Source organism: Vigna radiata, chromosome 2 (genome assembly GCF_000741045.1).
Source record: "Vigna radiata var. radiata cultivar VC1973A chromosome 2, Vradiata_ver6, whole genome shotgun sequence".
Classification (NCBI taxonomy): domain Eukaryota; kingdom Viridiplantae; phylum Streptophyta; class Magnoliopsida; order Fabales; family Fabaceae; genus Vigna; species Vigna radiata.
Window position 1 is genome coordinate 5,577,219 of NC_028352.1, and position 17,461 is coordinate 5,594,679.

At 34.5% G+C, this 17,461-nt stretch overlaps 2 protein-coding genes across 3 annotated transcripts; one reads left to right on the top strand and one right to left on the bottom strand.

Annotated features, from left to right (window-relative positions):
- Nucleotides 1-4,434: 4,434 nt before the first annotated feature.
- Nucleotides 4,435-8,130, top strand: LOC106756058 (mitogen-activated protein kinase 3). 2 transcript variants are annotated; one of them, XM_022778459.1, is made up of 7 exons: nucleotides 4,435-5,013; nucleotides 5,230-5,359; nucleotides 6,139-6,276; nucleotides 6,386-6,718; nucleotides 6,903-7,086; nucleotides 7,247-7,437; nucleotides 7,999-8,130. In XM_022778459.1, the coding sequence occupies exons 1-6, from the start codon at nucleotides 4,853-4,855 to the stop codon at nucleotides 7,414-7,416; spliced, it is 1,116 nt and encodes a 371-aa protein (XP_022634180.1). In that variant the 5' UTR covers nucleotides 4,435-4,852; the 3' UTR covers nucleotides 7,417-7,437; nucleotides 7,999-8,130. The 2 variants fall into 2 exon arrangements, with proteins under 2 accessions (XP_022634180.1, XP_014493789.1); XM_014638303.2 differs by lacking the exon at nucleotides 7,999-8,130 and having other exon boundaries at nucleotides 4,438-5,013; nucleotides 7,247-7,879.
- A 158-nt stretch (nucleotides 8,131-8,288) lies between these two features.
- LOC106756057 lies at nucleotides 8,289-17,112 on the bottom strand. Its single transcript, XM_022787233.1, has 16 exons — nucleotides 16,831-17,112; nucleotides 16,529-16,717; nucleotides 16,163-16,404; nucleotides 15,973-16,066; nucleotides 15,698-15,850; nucleotides 15,329-15,465; nucleotides 15,026-15,214; nucleotides 13,891-14,928; nucleotides 13,425-13,806; nucleotides 11,639-13,310; nucleotides 11,439-11,547; nucleotides 11,172-11,231; nucleotides 9,963-11,026; nucleotides 9,751-9,859; nucleotides 9,497-9,577; nucleotides 8,289-8,582 (listed from the first exon to the last, which is right to left on the bottom strand). The coding sequence occupies exons 1-16, from the start codon at nucleotides 16,961-16,963 to the stop codon at nucleotides 8,511-8,513; spliced, it is 5,724 nt and encodes a 1,907-aa protein (XP_022642954.1). The 5' UTR covers nucleotides 16,964-17,112; the 3' UTR covers nucleotides 8,289-8,510.
- Between the last annotated feature and the right edge of the window lie 349 nt (nucleotides 17,113-17,461).

Consider the following 17,461-nt stretch of genomic DNA (forward strand, 5'->3'; position numbering starts at 1 on the left):
TAATTAGAAAATTTGCTAAAATCTTAATTGATCACCTTAATGCTAATAAGTTAAATCCTACTGAGTAGTTATTACTTGTTGACATGACTAAGAGTCATATAAAACCTTCAAATATTCTACTCACTCTCAAAAACCATAATGATTGTAATGTAGCAATAATAAAAAAATATATAACGCAATGTATACACAGAAACAATCTTTGATAGGGTTGAGAACTGAAATGTAGCAGCTGATGGTGATGTTGGGTTGCGTTAAATATATCTAATGGAGTAGATGTGTTTTATAAATCTGAGGTGGTAAATGACCTCTTCTAGATACATTTTGATGCAACACACTTGTTAAATGTATTTAATATTGTTTTCTTGATATAGACCACATACAAGACAAACAAATATTGGCTCTCCTTACTTGAGATAGTTGGCTTTACATATACAGGGTTGACCTTTTCAACAATTTGTGCATTGTTATCAAGTGAATGTCAAAATAATTTTAATTATACATTAGAAAGGTTAAGAGGTTTATTTATGACATTTGAGGACGATTCACATGTAATTGTTACTTACAAAAATATTGCTCAGATGAATACAATTGCGAATGTATTCTTTAAGTTTTATTAGATGTTATGATTAATGCATTTAATAAACTTAAAAAAAAACTCCAAACACATACACCAAACTATGGAATGAGCATAGGAGAAAATGAGAGAAGGTAAAGGAGGAGAGGTAAACCAATAGGATGCAAGAATGGAACTAATAGGGGAGCAGAGGGAAAGAAGTGATGACACAAGGAATGGGTATAACGGTTATAGCAACAAAATCAAATTTAAAAGCATGCAATTAGAAGAAACAAGTAAAAAACAAATTTTATTTTGGTCAAAACAATATTTACATGGTTAAACGAGTGTAGAAAGAAAGTTGTGAGGTGAAAGAAAGAATATACAAAATATTTTCAGGTGGGATGAGGCAAATATTTGATAAGGAGTAGGAAGCTACAACCATAGAATTATAATTATAAGGTAGGGCAAGGTCCAATTCAAAAACTTTAACCATATGGTTTTTTTTTTCAAGAAATATGGCCATGAGTGTGAATGGCAATTATCATGGTAATTGAGTGAAAAGTGACTTTGTATATCTTTTAAATTAGTATAGATAGAAACTACTATAGATAGAAGAATGTCAGGGACTTATCTATATTTCACGTTTGAAATTTATTTATCATGGAAAGTGTCTTTGTGTATCTTCTAAATTAGTAAATGTTATGAGTATTTAAAAGAAAATACGTGTTTCACTAAATGTCATAGTTGGTACCAAAATGTTTTATTATACAATTTGTATTTGTAGGAAACGACTTAAACGAGAGCCTAGTTATTTATTCATCTCTTTTAGGGTTTGAAACTAATTATATATTATATATTTATACAATTGGTTTAGATTCTTATTTGATTCATTGATTATATTTTCTTGTTAAATTCATTAATTACATATTGGTAAGACATTATAATCCGATGCATGAAAGAACACATATATACTATGTATATGGGTCAAATTGAGATTCAACCCTAGATACAACTTATCATTGAGTTTTGTGGGATGCTATCAAAAAAAGAAAAAAGAGAAAAAAAGGTATAAAATGAATTCTTAGTATATGTTGAGCACATAATTATACATAGAAAGATTCAAGTCTATTATATTTAAAACTAATATATAATATTTTAAGTTGTAGAACCGAAGTCAACATCTAATATCTAGGTAATAGTCTAACAGGTCTAAATGCTATCTTCATTCTAAGTATTTGTTTGTAGTCGTTTGTCTAATAACGTCTAGAGGATACTTGCAAAAGATGCTCTAATGTCAAAGTCAGTCATTTAAAAGTTCATATATTAATATTACAATAAATATAATCATTTACCTTTCTACCTCAAACCTATATTTATAGATTTTAGAGTAAAATTTTGATTAAAAACAACCTAATTGTGGTCCAGTTGGTGGTAATTGCACTTTACCTTAATTTGTTCAACATTGTAATTAATCTCCTTGTCGATGGATTGTCTGGTCAAATTCTACGACTGCTTGGTCATTTGTCCAGTCACAAGAGTAGTTTGTTGACGTGTCTGACTAAAGGTTAACTGTTCAGTCTGCAGCTGACAGAATGATCATACGGTACATATAATATTGTAACTAGGAGTCACATCTAACATATTCCTCAAGTTGATACATATAAATTATATGTATTAAGTTTGTTATAAATATAATTAAGGTTTAAACTCTTTTTTGGTCCCTAAGTTAAGTTCTGATGTCCAGTTTAGTCCTCGCTTTTAAATATGTCAACCTTTAGTCCCTATGATTTGATATGAAAAATGTAACATATCAAATCAGTCCTAAAGGTTGACATTTTTAAAAGCGGGGACTAAACTGAAAATCAGAACTTAACTTAGGAACCAAAAAAGGGTTTAAACCTATAATTAATTATAAGTCTTTCTAAAGAATTGAAAAAAATTCTACTAATTGATCACTTGAGCTAACAAATTCAATCTTCATTTCCTTAAATATGATTTTTTTTCTCAAATAAAATGTGAATTAATTTTAATATGTTTGGTCTTCTTTTTAAAGACAATATTAGAACTAATATGAAGATCAATTTAATTATCACATATAAGTTTCTTTTAATTAATATTTTCAAATTATAATTTAAGTACTTATTTGAGCTAAAAAAATTTAGAAGTACCTAACAATATACTCTTTTACGCTAAATATTGTTACAATTTTTTTTTCTTGCTTTTTAAAAGATCAATTATCAAATAAATAGTAATTATTTAAAAAAATTACAATAATAGAGAGAATCTAAAAAGAAAAAAAAAAGCCGACTAAAAGACTCTTAATTTGAAAATATTGAATTACACAAAAACTTTCTATAACTTTCTCTTTGATATCCCAATTTTTTCCAAAATCCATGACAAATAAGTCATTTAAGAAAAAGTAATTTAACTTATTAATCTTTTTTGAAGGTCTGAACTTGCTTAAGTGTTTTTCATCAAACTAAATTCTATTCAAGTCATTTTCTTATGTTTTCTTTAGGATGTGGTCAATTTATAATTTTAACACGTGAAATGTTCCGCGATTTTTTATTTATTTATTATTTAAGCATAAAAAGTTCATAAAATGTTGTACCTTTTCTTAATTATTTATTTAACCCGAGATTAGTGTTAATTTAAATATTATGCCGAGGGCCCAGAAGTATCGATTTGGGGAAGATTCTTCATTGATGTAGATTGAAAAGGTTGACCAATAATAACTTCAGTTATTATTCAATCACTGCTTGAAGAATAAAATCAAAGATTTTTTTTAATCACAAATAAATGATAACTAAGATTAAACTCCAAATATATGAACTCTAATTTCTAATTGTGGACAAAAATTTAAATTTAGATTTTAAGTATAGGTACGCGTCATGGTTTAAAAAGACTGTACGGATTTAAATAAAAAGATACAAATAATGTAAAATAAATTCACACTATCATTCGATAAATTTTAATTTTGGAATTTTATCCTTCATTAAATTAAAGACATCCAATACATTATATAAAAAATTAAGTACAATATTTGAATCAGATATATGGGTTTTTATAATTAATAATTATAAAAATGTCTTAAGTATTGATTATTCTGGTTTAAAATTTAGTAACTTAGAATCAATGTATTTAAATGACTTAAATTTAGGTCATGTTCATATACTTGTAGAGGAATTTCTCTTGAATTTTACACACGAAATTTCTTAAATACAGAAAAGCGAAAAATTAATTTTGTCTTTTGAGTTCATTAAATCTTAAACTTTTAGTAATAATACATCTTTTTTGTGGGTACACTTAACCATAAAACAATGTAATAAGATATATCATCTAATAATTCAACTTTAAAATATTTCAATAGATTATAAAAAATAATGAAATTACACGAGAGGTAAAGCAGTGGACTTTTTGGCATTGTCACTGACACAGCTTTGTTTAATGTAGTTGTTAGTGATGGATTAGCAAATAATGGAATTTTTTATTAGGCTAATCAATTATTTGCGCAATAGTAAAAAATAATTTAACCAAAGTATATTTATTTTAAGCGAATGAAAGGGTCCAAAAAGCCCAAACAAGAGAATTAAATAATTTTATTGGTTATACATTAAATATATGGAAATTGGCACAAGTCAAAATTTGCACAAAATAATTACACGCTTCTGACTGAATTATTCAGTGTCTTCAGGCTAAGGATAACATTTGATATTTATTGTTATAGATTTATTTGTTCATTTAAATCTTTAATATAAAATCCACGAGGTGGCTTTGACGAGCATACAATACAAATCACGTAATAATACAAGAGGAAAGAAAGGTTGATGGCTGTTGAAATAATTGAACAAACGGTGGCCGTAGATGAGAGGCGGCTAAAATCAGAGCCGTCCGATGGAGTCCCAAACGCGTCGCACGTGTGCGTGTGTGGTTCGTTCTGTTATTTTTCTTCTCATGGCGCGTTTTCGCCCCGTCTTCCTGGCACCTGCTCCGAAAGAGTGTGAAGACTCAACGTGCTTACCAGGCCGAGTTGACCGAGCGAAAGTAGTTACACGTACGCACGCACGCACACACTGACTCGGTGACTCACTCGTTCGTTGATACTATTTAAGTTAAAACCGCTCCACTCGCCTCTTCCACTCTCCATCCTCATCCCTTTCTTCTTTGACGTTTTCTAGAAAGAGAAAGTTTGTTAGAGGGAGAAAGCGCGGTGGTGCGGTTCGCGAGTGAGAAGAGAGAAAACGCTCTTCTCTGAACGGTTTCTAGAGAGAGAAAGTTTCATCGAGGGAGAAAGTGATGGCCGGAGGTAATCCGAATGGCGTAGCTGATTTTCCGGCGGTTTCGACGCACGGCGGACAGTTCATTCAGTACAACATATTCGGCAACCTCTTCGAGGTTACGGCGAAGTATCGTCCTCCAATCATGCCTATTGGACGCGGCGCTTACGGAATCGTTTGGTACTGCTTCGTTTTCTTCGTGTTATTGTGGTTTTGGAAACGCGATTGGTTTAATTGAGAGATTGTGTGGTTTTCTGATTATATGAATCCGATTCGGTTGTGATTGAACGTTGGCTAGTGCATGAGTGTTTGGTTTTGTTGTTCTTTTATTTTTATTTTTTTAATGTTTTTGTGAGATTATGAAATCTGAATAGTCCGTTGATGTGATTTTTGAAGCTCGCTGTTGAATACGGAGACGAATGAGCTGGTGGCTGTTAAAAAAATAGCGAATGCTTTCGACAATCACATGGACGCTAAGCGAACGCTCCGTGAGATTAAGCTTCTTAAACATTTGGATCATGAAAATGTGAGTAATCTCTCCTTTGTTTGACTTGCAGATATATCGTATCATCGAATGATACAAATGTAATACATGCTTGGTTTTGGTTGGAGAAATTATTTTCTTAAACTGTTTTTATTGTGACACGTATTTAACTGAAATTTTCACTTTATAATCAATTAAAAATGAATAAATGGAGTATGGAGTCAGAATTATCCTGATTTGTAGTTACAAATTAACATGATAAATTTATTTCACTTATATTTATCATAACATCCTATCAGTCGTGTTTTTTGAGTAGTTGACATTTTTCGTACAAAATAACAGTACATAGAAATTTAGCCCATTAAAATTATGCTAATCACAACTTGATATGATAAAATTGTTAATTTTAGAGTAAGTATCTTCAAAATTATACCATTAGTTGACATTTTTATACAGTAGTGAAGAAATTAAAACCTAAATTCTTTTGAGATTTTGTATAACTTATTTACGAAAAGTTGTAGAAGCATAGAATGCCAGTAAAATACAAGCGAGTGGCAACTCGTTTGTTGGTATTTAACAGGGACAAGTCCCGAGATTGACCATGACTTCCTAATTTGGGTAACACATGATAACATGGAACTGGGATTTGGTTATAAACGTTTGCTATTCATAACATTGAATTTAATTTAACTTATGAAACAAGTTGGTCGCGTTGGTACGCCTTTAAGGTTTCACTGTAGTGAAAATCTTAAAAAATGTGGATTAATAGAATGTAAAAGTAGTGTCTAATTTGTTGTAATTAATGTCTGTTTGGATATCAGGTAATTGGTTTGAGAGATGTTATTCCTCCACCATTGCGTAGAGAGTTTAATGATGTCTACATAGCCATGGAACTCATGGATACTGATCTTCATCACATCATTCGCTCAAATCAAAGTCTTTCGGAGGAGCACTGCCAAGTGAGTGCTCTCAAGCTTGTTGTTTTTTAATTTCTATGTACCATAATTACTATGTGTTCAAATTGGAACCTTTTGTTTTTCTGATGATTGGATGCTCTTGTACTTGCAGTACTTTTTGTATCAGATTCTTCGTGGGCTAAAGTATATACATTCTGCAAACATAATCCATAGAGATTTAAAACCGAGCAACCTGTTATTGAATTCTAATTGCGACTTGAAGATTATTGACTTTGGTCTTGCCCGACCAACTATGGAAAGTGACTTCATGACAGAATACGTTGTCACAAGATGGTACAGGGCTCCCGAATTATTGTTGAACTCCTCAGATTACACCTCTGCGATAGATGTGTGGTCTGTTGGTTGCATCTTCATGGAGCTTATGAATAAAAAACCTCTCTTTCCAGGCAAAGACCATGTGCATCAGATGCGCCTATTGACAGAGGTGAGATTGAAAAAACAAGAAAAGACAATGACCTAAAAAATTGCATAAAATGCTTGCCGTAGCCTCTCTTAAAATTCGACGATGACATGTTTCAAGTTATTCAATAGCATGGATAATATATTCAGTAGTTCAATTTTAAAAATTAATTTTATTTCCATGCTTACGCTTCTCGTCTTATCAACAGCTTCTTGGCACCCCAACTGACGCTGACCTTGGGTTAGTAAAAAATGAAGACGCAAGAAGGTATATTAGACAGCTTCCTCAATATCCTCGCCAACCTTTAGCTCAGGTTTTCCCCCATGTTCATCCCGCAGCCATTGATCTTGTTGATAAAATGTTGACAATTGATCCCACCAAAAGAATTACAGGTACCTTTCCCATTCCTGTCATTTTTTATTTATTTATAATTTTGTATCTGGATAAAGCCACATATGTAGGTTCATTTTGAACAGTGATGATGTATGCAAACCTACATATTGAATGAAAAGGGGCACTCTTTTTTATATATTTCTGTTTAAATATTGGCAGTTGAAGAAGCGCTAGCCCATCCATACCTTGAAAAACTGCATGATGTAGCTGATGAACCAATCTGCATGGAGCCATTCTCTTTTGAGTTTGAGCAACAACCATTGGATGAAGAGCAAATAAAGGAGATGATATACAGGGAAGCATTAGCACTCAATCCTGAGCATGCTTAAAGCAGAAAGACTCAAGGACTTGTAAGTTGTATCTTTAGAAGGAAAAATAATAAAATCGTAATTTTTTCATCACTAAGTTCACTGCTTACAAGCAGGAAAGTATCAAGTTGAATGAAATTTCAATCTTGTTCCCAGCCAAGCTCCTTAGGTATTTTATTCAATCTGTGTGACTAGTTAGGTGCAACTACGTCTTGGTGAGTGCCCTTTTGTTGTAAAGTGCCATGCAACGATATTAGGCTCCACAATTTTTTTTAACCCTGATGGGTTATTTATTATTTTATTTTCTTTTGGGCTTGGGTTACTCATCATGTATCCTGCCTAAGTTATTTGCATTGTAACTTCTTGTATCTTAGTTTTATCTATTTTCTGCTATATTATATGTATAGTGGATTTGAATTCAGTGAGCACACATATTGAATGGATGGTCTGACTTTTCTAATTTCAAGTTTAACGTTTGTCTTAAGTATGATATGTATAGATTTTCATTACCATATTTCTGTGACAATGAGTCTCCTTACAATATTATGTCTAGGTTTATTTCACTTTTTTTTATATAACTACTTGATCTGTCTATAACATCAGGCTCGAAAAAAGATGGGTTTAATTATATAGTTTCCCAGACATCTAGCCGAGTTTAAGTCAACAAAAAAGGTATGCAAGTAATCAGATCGAGGGTACGACTTAACCTCTATTCAGAACCTCCTCTTTTATGGATATGTAAGCTTTTATAATTCTCAATCTCGGTTCGTCTGTGTTTTTCCCATGAATACTTACTTATCAATAAAATTTACATGCTTGTTTGGATAACCTTTTCTATCAATGAAAAAGCATCATGCAAAAGAAGGTGAAAATGAATGCAAAAAAGTGGAGATTAGCCTCATATATATATATATATATAGCTCGTGGAAAAAACAAAAGTCCAATGTAATAAGTAGACACAAATGTCATTTACAATTTGAGAACAATCTGAATCAGGATACTATTTATTTATTGGGCATCTTCAGACTATGGCATGATTCTGGGTACCGGCAATTCTATATGCGTAGCAGAAAAAATGGTTAGTAATTAATAATGACTGAATCTCAGTTTTGTCATTATGAACTGGAAGGCTGGATATTGTGTTTGGTACAATCAAAGGGTCCAATTGATTGATTCTTACGTCTCACCTGCAAAAACCAAAAAAATAAAAATAAAAATAGAAGAAATTAAAGTTACACACAATAATGTCAAAATACATAGAGAAACTGATTGGTAAACGGGTTTGAACCCCAAAGTTGTAAAAATGGGGTGCATATACGTTTCTTGAATCTTTTCTAGGTAAGAAAATTACTCCAATTGGTACATAATAATATCACGAGTTCTTTTCTCTACACATTTGATTTTCCACTTTTACCAACAATTATTTAAATATTGTTAATTAAAAAAAACATTTTAGTATTATATACTTAAAAAATTGAGTCCAATTAAAAAATAGCAATCATTTGACTGTAACTGATAGGGTTCACTTTCTTTTCATTTTCCTGCAATATCATACTTCACGGTTTGATTTCTAGATGTTTGGCGAGGATTTTTCTCATTTTTACAAGCTGAGCTCGGAGCGCATGCCCGATTATGTTCTAGGATGAAACTCGAACAGCTTTAGTAGAATTTCTCGAACAGTCCAAAATTTTTAAATTATCCGAATTCTAATGTGCAAAACAGTAGCAGGAGTTCCAACACCAAGTGCTCTTAATTCTCACGCACATTACTTCTTTTTAAGCGACAAAAAATGTTCAATTATTCTCCATATATTCTGAAACTACAAAGGCATGATAAGTTCTTTTTTGTTCGTGTTCTTTGAAGTAAGTTCATCTTTACGCGTTAGATGTTTCAAGTGACCTCGTCATATCAACATTGTTTTATCTTGATAGGGTCTCCTTTATTTAAAACTGTAAAAATAGAGACTGAATTATACACAATTCAGTTAGAGAATCCATAGGTATGTGAGTTTACTTTCTTATCCGATTAAAAAAATGTAAATTGTCATGCTAGATCTCTACGTTTAAAACTTGAATCAGTTTAGAGGGCGAAGTATGCCTACCGGGGACCAAGGACCAGGTTCGTGCTGAGGCTTCTCAGTGGGAGAATTTTGTACAGCACCGCCTTTCATCGTTAAGATCTCCTGTCAACACCAGGTGTAAAGTGAATCTAACATGGCAAAGAACAGACTTTATATAATACCGTGATGCTAATTGAAAATAGCAAAACTACACTACGTGACATAAAAAATCGCGCCATGCATAAAGCTATTAATCAGTCATAAAAAATATGCAGTTCCGTCAAGAAATCTGTCACCTCTCCGGCGGCTTCAATTGCAGCTAACCATTCTTCAGAAAATGGAGCAGCATTTGGCGGAGGCTTCAATGTAGGAACTTCCCGCTTGCTTTTAGTTGCGGATTCCTGCCTGCCATTCAAAATATTAATTTGCATCACTCAACTTGTCAAGTATAAACGAAAGAATTGCCAAACTGTGATTATCAAATATTATCAAGAACAATGAAACTTACAAATGAATGACTTTGTTGCTGTCTTCTGCATAATTAATGTCACCTTTTGACTGGTGCTCCATGTCGGTATTAGGAGACTCGTCTTTCTCAAAAATATTAGTTCCAGCTTCTTCTGAAAAAGTTGTAGAGTTCAACAAACTAATTTCACTGACCTGCGGGACTCTCGAGGCAAGATTATCTGAAGCTGGTAAGCTTGAACTTTCACTTGAACGATGCTCTTCAGGTTTCCAAGCAACTTCATCTGTAAAGGAGTCTTTGCTCTCTTCATCAGAAGATACAACGTTGTCTTTGAGTTGAACTTCAACTACTGGGAATATGTCTGAAGAACCTTTCTTTGCATCATTCGTTTGCAAATGCTCTCGCCTCTCATCCGCATAAAGATATCTATCTTCATTTTCAGGCATGGCCTGAATATGGTCATTGGAAGCCTTATACTCACATGTACGGGCATCACCTCCTTTTAATGCATTTTCAGACAAATTTGTTTCCTTGATTTCTTCAGAAGAAGCTGTATTTGTGGACAGCCAATTACCATCCAAGGGTAAATGTATGTCATCAACATTCTGGAAATCTACACCAACAATAGCACAAGGCCCTTGAAAATCAGGATCATGAGAATTTTCATTTACATTGTCACTGTCCGCCAATTGAAACTTACCATCAGAAACAGCAAGACATTGTTTACTGTTGCAGTTGTATAACACTGGGTTTTCAGCAAATGACTGCACTTGTGTCGTTAAATGTGATTCCTCAATTTCTCTGTTAGTCTGATTAAATTCTTCGACAAACTGACCCAGTAGTGAATGTTGTATATGGCCAGAAGGTTTTTCTGCTCCACTGCCCATAGAATCTTTGGTGTTTGAAATGAAATCTTCGCATACTTCAGAAAGTTCATTCTGATCAACCACGTCATCATGATTTGGCTCCAAACCCTTGTACTCACAAAGCATTTCTTCAGCTTTACAATATGTACTCGTGCTAGTTTGTTGCTCAATGTTTCCCGTGACATCACCGTGAACATGATGCTGAATAGAAGCATCCCTAGAAGAACCATCATCTCGAAGCTGCAACTCAAAAATGGTACAGCAGTTATTAGTTGATACATTAATCTAAATCTGCTTTCACCATTGGAAATAGTAGGGCTATAAAGTGGAGATTTTCTCCATCATTCTCACTGAAAGGTCAGCTTTCCACAAAAGCATTGCTTACCTCAGTATCACAAGCAACAGTTTCCCGCCTATCTCCACGGGGGGGATTTTGATTCAACTTCTAAATGCACAAAAAAAAAAAAGACCATAGTTCAACAAAGAAAACCAAAAAATAATTATTATAAAAGGATCAACGTTTAAAGCCCAAAAAAAAAAGCATCGTGAGAATTGAAAGCAGAAAAACAACCACCGAAGTGGAATGAAACACCACGATATGCAAAAAGCTATCATTAAGAACATGCACGTGCAGTCGATAAATCTAAGTCACCTGTTCAGCGGAATCGGTTGCAGTAAACCATTCATCAGAAAATGGAGCAGCATTTGTTGGAAGATTCCCTGTAAGAACTTCCTGCTTTCTTTTAGCAGCAGATTCATGTCTGTCATTCAAACGATGTCTTAGATGTAGAAATGGAAGGGTTGTCAAAGCGTAATTGACCAAATAATATCAGAACAAACTAAGATACTCACAAGCGAATTATTTTTCTTTTGTCTTCTGCAAAGTAAATCCCACCTTTGGACTGATATAGCATGTCAGTATCGGAAAATTCATCTAGGTTGAAGGTTAGATGATCTGAAGCTGGTAAATTTGAACTTTCACTTAAAGAACAACGCTCCTCAGCTTTCCAGGCAACTACATCTGCAAAAGAATCTTGGTTCACTGCTGAAGAAGAAATGCGTTCAGAAGATATAATGTTGTCATTGACTTGAACTTCAACTAAAGGCAATATGTCCGAAGAACATTCTTTTGAATCATCCATATCAAGATTTCCGTCATTGTTTTCAGACACATGTTGCATATTGTCACTGACTTGAACTTCAAATAAAGGCAACGTGTCAGAAGAGCCTTTAGCATAATCCACTTGCAAATCATCCATATAAAAATTTCTTTCACTGTTTTCATACATGGCCTGAATATTGTCATCGAGTTGAACTTCAACTGGAGGCAATGTATGAGAAGGACTTTCTTTTGCATCGTCCATGTCAAGCTTTTCATCATTGTTTCCAGAAATGGCCTGAATGTTGTCAATGAGTTGAACTTCAACTAAAGGCAATATGTCAGAAGAACATTCTTCTGAATCATCCATATCATGATTTCCATCATTATGTTCAGACACATCCACAATGTTTTCATTGAGTCGAACTTCAACTAAAGGCAACATGTCAGAAGAATCTTTTTTTGCATCATCCATATAAAGATTTCTTTCATTGTTCTCAGACATGGCCTGAATGTTGTCATCCAGTTGAACTTCAACTAGAGGCAATATGTCAGAAGAACCTTCTTTTGCATTGTCCATGTCAAGAATTTCATCATTGTTTTCAGAAATAGCCTGAATGTTGTCACTGAGTTGAACTTCAACTAAAGGCAATATGACAGAAGAACATTCTTTTGAATCATCCATATCAACGTTTCCATCACTGTTTTCAAACATATCATGAATGTTGTCATTGACTTGAACTTTAACTGAAAGAAACATGTCAGAAGAACCTTCTTTTGCATTACCCGTTTGCAAATCATCCATATCAAGATTTCTTCCATTGTTTTCAGTCATGGCCTGAATGTTGTCATCGAGTTGAACTTCAACTAGAGGCAATATATCAGAAGAACCGTCTTTGACATCCTCCATATCAAGATCTCCATCTTTGTTTTCAGACATTTTCTGAATGTTGCCATTGAGTTGAAATTCCACTAAAGGCAACATGTTAGAATAACCTTCTTTTGCATCATCGATTGACAAATCATCCGTACGAATATTTCCATCTTTGTTTTCAGGCATAGCCTGACTATGATTATTGGAAGCACTGTTTTCACTTGTATAGATATCACATAATGCACCCTCATATAAAATTGTTTTCTTAATCTCTTCAGAAGGAGCAACATGTGTTGACATATCACCATTCAAGTCTAGTAGTATGCTATTAACATCATCTGAATCTGCAGCACCAACAACACCAGACCTTTGAAAATCAGTATCATTTGTAACAAGGCAGTGCTTACTGTTGCAGTTGAATGGCGCTGGGTTTTCATTAAACGGACGCGCATGCACATCTTCCGTTGATTTATTGATTTCTTCAGAAGAAGCAATATTTGTGGGTAGCCAGTCACTGTCACAGTGTAGTACGTTATTACCGTTCTCAGGATCTGCACGAACAGCAGCACCGAGGCTTTGAATATCAGAAAGACTACAATTTTCATTCATACTATTGTTATCTGCCAATGGAAACTTATTGGTAATGAAAACATTTAAATGCTTACTATTTCTTTTGTATGGCGCTAGAGTTTCATTAAGCAACCGCATCTGCGCATCTTCCACATGTGATTCTTTAATATCTGTGTTAGTGTGATCAACGTCTCGGACTAACCGAGTCAATAGTGTATGTTGTAAGCAGCTAGAGGGTTTTTCAGCTTCAGAACCAATAAAATCTTTGGTGTTTGAATTAATGTCTGCAGATACTTGAGAAAATTCACTTTGATCAAGCAAGTCACCGTGATTTAACACTAAACCCACATCTTCACTGAGCATTTTCGTAACTTTAGAATACGTAATGTTGCTAGTTTGTTGCTCAAAGTTTCCAGGGAGATAACACGGAACATCATAGTGGATAGAAGCCTCCCTAGAAGAATCCTCATCCCTAAGCTGCAATTTGGAAATTGTACAGTGTTTATTGGTTGACATTTCATTTTCACCAAAAACAAAATCAGATTTTACCATTGGACATACTTGGGATGTAAGGACAAGATCCTGTACATTATCCTCACGAAAAGGTCTTCTTTCCTGTGAAACATTGTTTAACTCAGTGTTGCAAACTGTTGCAGAAACGGTTATGCAATCTTCACTCAACCTGTCCAATTCATTGACTTGAGTACTATGATCCTTTGCTTCTGATGCGATAACCTTATCACATTGTTCCAACACTGGTATTGTCTGAATGAAACCTGACTGATCGTCTACTGATAACTGACAGCCTTCAATTTTAGCTATTTTTGGTTCACTTGCAGCAGCACATTTGATTTCTGGTATAGATTTCTGACAACTATTTACATGAGATTCACTTTCTCTTGTTGACATGATTTCCCCCACCCTAACAGCACTTGTAGTCTTGAGTTGTTTCCCCTGTAACTGTTGATTAACTGCCTCTAAATTACTTCCGGTGGTTTCACTACAATTGACTGAGAGATTCCATATCAATAAATGTTTTTGAGCATCTCCTCCACTTTTAACAAGATCAGCGGCACCACCATGATGGTGCATCGATGGTCGTTCCTGCAATACAGATTGATACCCTTTTAACGAAACATCAGGCTGACCAGTTTCTTTCTCCAACGGCACTTGAGCGTGACTCTCTGAAAGAAGCTTTTCATGTCTAGAAAATCCCGCATCCTCCACGCTAGAAGCATTATTACTGCTACATAGTTCTCCGCGTTCCTCGTATGTTACGCTGACATGACCAAGAATGTTTTCAACATTTTCTTGCTTGCTTATTTTTTCAGAGCCAACAGAATTATATTTCGCTTCTACACAAGTCATTTGCTTATCATCCACTTGCATGCTCAATTCTGACTTCACATCCAAAAGGCTTAACTCCTCAGTGCAATTCTTCCCTTTGACAATTTCAGACCTCATGGCAGGTGCATGTTTTAGTCTTGCCTCATTAACAGAATTTGTTTCTAAATTCTGTAATTTAAGAACGTTACTCTTAGCAGGCTTGCAAGGTTTAGAAGTTTTCTGTAATTGGCTATGTGAACTGGGAGCTTTTGCCTGCAAACAAGTAATAAACATGAATATGAAATCGTTATGTTACTCATGATACATGTACTTAAATAAAATAAAAAAAGAACCAAATAAAATCACATACTATAGAAAAGAATCCCAGTGAGGGAGATGGCATCCGCAGGCCTGATAATTTTGTTGTTTGAAGTTGTGTCTCTTGCTTTTTCTCACTAATGTCAGATGGGCCTCGTGAGAGACTAGTTTCTGACTCCTTATTTGCTTCAGTTCCTGACTGAATCTTTCTGGCTGGTGGATGTGTTTCAACTGAGTTATTCTGTGCAGTCAAACAGTTTCAAGAGACGAATCATGAGACTACTAGTTAAGTAAAGGAATTGAAAACTTGAAAAATGTCATAAAATCACAGCCTCCAGAAGTTTAAAGTTCCTACCAAGTGTTTCCCAGCTGGCGTGGCTAGTGTTCTGGTAACCGAACCTTTATCAGCACGAACAACCTTTGGGTTACTTGGGATGGTTTTAGGATTTTTTGACAAGGCTTTTAGTCCAGCGTGCTTCGGAGGATTAGTGGCTGTAGAACAGAAACAAAATTAACTAAATATTATCGATAAATTCATGTCATGTAAAAGTTAGAAAAGCTCATTGAGACCACAAACCTCAATAAAACATAAATTTATTAGATAATCTATTTTCACACTGTATTATGCAACAGTAAAAGTACTAGCAGTTGTATCTCTCCTATTTAGTCTTGTCAAAGTTCATAAGATAAAATGGAAGAAACAAAAGCGAGTTGAACAGTATACCAGGAGGTGCATTCTGATTTCTCTTGGAGAAACCTGCGGTCAAGATTCGACTCCTAGCAGTTGTTGTATTGGCAGAAACATCCAATTTAGGACCAGGTGTCCTAGCGACTTTCACTTCTTTACTCGGCGCTTTCACTGTGCTAGGTCTTTTTAATTTGCAAAGGGGTCAAGGTAAACACTTCCATAATTCGACAGAGAAAGAAAGAAAAGACAACTCAATTCAATAGCAGAGACACTCCACTTAATATCTATCCTAAACAAGAAATGACAAGGATATGAGGACGAAGCTACTGGCAGCCGTGGAGGACAAGCATTGCGTTTAGGTCTGCTGCCAACGGAGTCATTGACAGTAAGTATTTTCCTCTTGGCCTAACAAACAAGTAGACAAAGTAACAAGTGACATAAATCAGAAGAGTTCAATTTCTATACAATACCATCTTTCGCGCAAAGAGTATAAAGACTGACCGAGGAAACCGGAGCAGTAGAAGCTTTGGCTAATGCCGCAGGCTTTGGAGAAAACCGAGCACCAATTTTTCTATCTTCTAAAGGAAGAGCATCGGATGAATGCATAAACAAATTTTCTTCAATCTCCTGCAAATTTATCGATGTACCTACGTACTCTTCTTCGTGGATCACTTCCAAATCCAACCCTGACTTAGAAGAGGCAGTGCCACTAATCATAGAAAGCTCCTCCGGATTCAAAACACCTGAAAAGTAAGATTCAGAACAAATAAACCAATTAATTAATTAATTAATCAACCATTCAAATAATAGAACAATTAGAGTGATCGATTTTCATTGTTAATTAACGTATAATGGAGAGAAGAGTGCCTTCTTCAGTAAAGAAAGCTCGATTCCACGCCAAGCTCTTGCGCAAATTGTAACCGCCTCCTTTCTTCTTCCTCTTCATTTGATGAGGATCCAAGCTAAGCTTCTGCGGTTTGTTCCAATCCGCGTTCTCTTTGTTGGCACTCTCACTAACGGAGGAATTTCGATTTTCAGAATCCGCAACTCCACTCTCTGCAGGTGCATTGAGTGAATCAGTACTAAATAAACAATTATTCACAAAAAAAAAAAAAATCATCCAGAAATGGAAAACAAAAAGAGAGAATTCAATAGCAAAGAAAACGAACCGGTTTGAAGAGGAATCGATCTGATAGGTATGAGAGGGGAGCAAGAGAAGACATCTGCGGTGGAAGGTGCAGAATCATCGAAGAGCAACGAATCGTCTTCGTCTAGAAGCGGAATGTTATTAACGGAATCCATGATAATACGATATTATCACTCCTTTTCTGTTAGTTGTAGTTTTGTGTTTTCATGAATTTGGATTTGGAATGAATCGATTACTGTGTCTGCTTCTGCAAATTCGTTCGCAATTTCAAACTACAGTGAGCGGGAGTGTTACAACGGTAGGATGGGTAATAATAAATATAATTGGGCCACACGGGTTTGGTTTGGGTAATTACTTTCTGAAACTCAATATTTACTTCCTACACTCCTCATCTTTTAAAACTACCTGTGTTTTGTAACGTATAGAAGTGTTAAAGCGAGCTAATCCGGTTGCTAACCACGGATTTAATAAAAAGTAAGTTTAAATTGGCTTACATTTTCATGAGTCAGATGTTTTGTAACCGGTTTGATTCATGAGTTGATAGATTAGGTAGATGGATGTTTGTTTTCTTAATTTATTTTATATATTTGTGTTTCTTTTGTCCAATGTATCACTTTTATTAACTGAAATAACAGACATTCTTGCAACATGGA